Source organism: Leopardus geoffroyi, chromosome B4, assembly GCF_018350155.1.
Source record: "Leopardus geoffroyi isolate Oge1 chromosome B4, O.geoffroyi_Oge1_pat1.0, whole genome shotgun sequence".
Taxonomy (NCBI): Eukaryota; Metazoa; Chordata; class Mammalia; order Carnivora; family Felidae; genus Leopardus; species Leopardus geoffroyi.
In genome coordinates this window covers 81,815,345-81,818,306 of record NC_059341.1, presented here as the reverse complement: position 1 = coordinate 81,818,306, position 2,962 = coordinate 81,815,345, and the positions used below count along the sequence as shown (strand labels likewise).

General features: G+C 39.3%; 1 protein-coding gene across 1 annotated transcript; it reads left to right on the top strand.

Annotated features, from left to right (window-relative positions):
* Positions 1-984, top strand: LOC123591834 (olfactory receptor 9K2-like). The gene has a single exon (XM_045466483.1). The coding sequence runs from the start codon at positions 22-24 to the stop codon at positions 982-984; it is 963 nt and encodes a 320-aa protein (XP_045322439.1). The 5' UTR covers positions 1-21.
* Positions 985-2,962: the final 1,978 nt, after the last annotated feature.

The window sequence follows — 2,962 nt, the reverse complement described above, 5'->3', positions numbered from 1 at the left end:
GCCTCTCAGCATGTTTCTGCCATGAGTGACAGAGGAACAAACAATCACTCGGAAGTGACTGACTTCATCCTGGTAGGCTTCAGGGTCAGCTCCGAGCTCCACATTCTCCTCTTCCTGATCTTTCTGCTTGTGTATGCCATGATCCTTCTGGGTAATGTTGGGATGATGACCATTATTATGACCGATCCCCGGCTGAACACACCGATGTATTTCTTCCTAGGCAACCTGTCCTTCATTGATCTCTTCTATTCATCTGTTATTGCACCCAAGGCCATGATCAACTTCTGGTCTGAGAGCAAGTCCATCTCTTTTGCAGGCTGTGTGACCCAATTCTGTCTCTTTACCCTCTTCATCGTGGCAGAGGGATTTCTCCTGGCAGCCATGGCCTATGACCGCTTCATTGCCATCTGCAACCCACTCCTCTACTCTGTCCAGATGTCAGCACGTCTCTGCACTCAGTTGGTGGCTGGTTCCTATTTATGTGGCTGCATCAGCTCGGTTCTTCAGACCAGTATGACATTTACTCTGTCCTTTTGTGGTTCTCGGGCCATAGACCACTTTTACTGTGACACTCGCCCACTTGAGAGGATATCTTGTTCTGACCTCTTCATCTCTAGAATCATTTCCTTTTCCTTATGCAGCATCATCATCTTGCCTACCATCATAGTTATTATTATTTCTTACTTGTATATTGTGTCCACAGTTCTCAAGATACGCTCCTCTGAGGGACGTAAGAAAGCGTTCTCCACTTGCAGCTCACACCTGGGAGTCGTGAGTGTGCTGTACGGTGCTGTGTTTTTTATGTATCTCACTCCTGACAGATTTCCTGAGCTGAGTAAAGTGGCCTCGTTGTGTTACACCCTAGTCACTCCCATGCTGAATCCTTTGATTTACTCTCTGAGAAACAAAGATGTCAAAGAAGCTTTGAGAAAGAGTCTGGGGAAAAAAATATTTTTGTTTAATTCTATCTTAACAGTGACATAACTGAAAGGCACCGATATTATGACAATCTGGGGAGGCATTGAAGCGAAGAATGCAACCAATGAGGTTGAAATATTTAATTTTAGAAAGTTTATTTATTTGAATCCCACGTACTTATAGCTGAAGAATACATTTGGTCTATATTTTGTCTAGCTGTTAATTTTGGGGTGGAATGGCTTTCTCCATACTTCATCTTCATTTGAGTAAAGGCAATGGTTGCCAAGTAATTTGAATTTAGGGAAAATATATTCCAAGTATGCCGCTGGCTCTCTAAGGGATGTATTGTCTATCTTGAGTCAGTAACAAATGTTATTTAACGTACATAATTGGTAGATGTAACAAAATATGATATAATAAGACAGATCAAAGTATCAGCTTTACTGAAGAAACCTTTTTCAGTGCTGAATGAGAAAAACGGATACTCTATAGAGTGTACAGTGTCCTAAGGGTGACATGTGAGTCGCTCAATTGTCCAGGGACTGAATGATTCACACTCTTAGTTAACGGTTTCTCTGGCTTAGATCAGTTGTTTTTGCAAATCCTCTCTTTCACAAAACTACTGTAATGAAATTGAACCAAAAATAAAGATAATGCATTTTTGTTATATATGGCTTAGTGAAAATTAATTCATCTCATTGGTAATTTTGATTTTTGATGCACCCTTGTCCTGTGAAATTTCCATGTATAAATAACTTCAGTGCTTAGCTCACTGTGAAATCAGGGGGAAATAGCTATAGAGAACTAAGCTGCTATATGTTAGTCCGGTGAAAAAGGCATTTATGGAAAATACAAAGAAAGTGTAGTCTCTAAAGGTGAGTGGTCCTATGGTCACAGAACACTTCCTAAGCACATTTTAAAACAAATAGCATTAAGCCAAATGAAATAAATAGCTTTCTGTGCAAAAGGAGAGTTAAGTATATGGTGAGCTTCATGAAGTTTGTAAGTGATTTGTAACGCACAAGACAAAGTGAGGGATGACACTTCAAAGGAAATTCGTGGAAATCATGCAGACCATATTTTTCATGCTAAGGAAGCTGACCTTTATTCTGTATACGGGGGTAAGCATTGGGGATTTTTAGAAAGACAGTGTTGTATTCAAATTAGCATTTTACAAAAATCATATCATTACCTTTGAGGAAGATAAATACTCATAGGGAGAAGACGGTAATCCCAGAAAGTGTGTGGTCATCCAAGAGGTTATGGTGGCTTTAATGGACGGAGTCTTATTAGACAGCGAAGAAAGAGATGACCTTTAGAATGGAAGGTAAAGTAAGCTGAATACTGATTGCTGGTTGATAACATGAGAATGACCTAGAAGTGAATAATGACTAATGTTTGAGCATCTGTGCTGGAGAAAATGCTACCTCATAATGAGGAAGGAAATATAAGGGTAAGAATAGTTTATCAGTAAGAGTTAAGAAAATAAGCTCAGGTGTCAGAGCTTTCAAATTCTGTTTTTGCCCCTGTAGCTTCGGGTAAGTTACATAGTATCTCCGCATTGTTATTTCCTCCTGAAAAATGGGATGTATAAGAGAATCTCCACCATAGAGTCACTTGAATGATTGAATTATGTAAATTTCGCATGTTTGTTAAATCCACATCAGATTTGTCCTTTCTTCCTGCTCTCAACACTATTCATGTTACGTCTGAGAGAGGAAGACACTAACTTTCTCTGCCCCTTTCTCTACACTCTGTGCCATGAAGTGTCCCCAGCTCTCCAAGTATATCTGCTTCCATTTCCATAGACAGAGCTTGAGAAACGCTTACTAGTTCATCATTTCAGAATAACCTTTCTTTACCTTTCTCTCTGCAGAAAACTAGTGGAAAAGGTTGTAAAATGATCAAAAAGGCAACAGAGGTCCAAACTTTTTTTTTTCTATTTAGTACTATTTTTTTATGTACATTTTAGCTAGCCAACATATAGGGCAATATTGGTTTCAGGAGTAGAATTCAGTGACTCGTCATTTACATACAACACCCA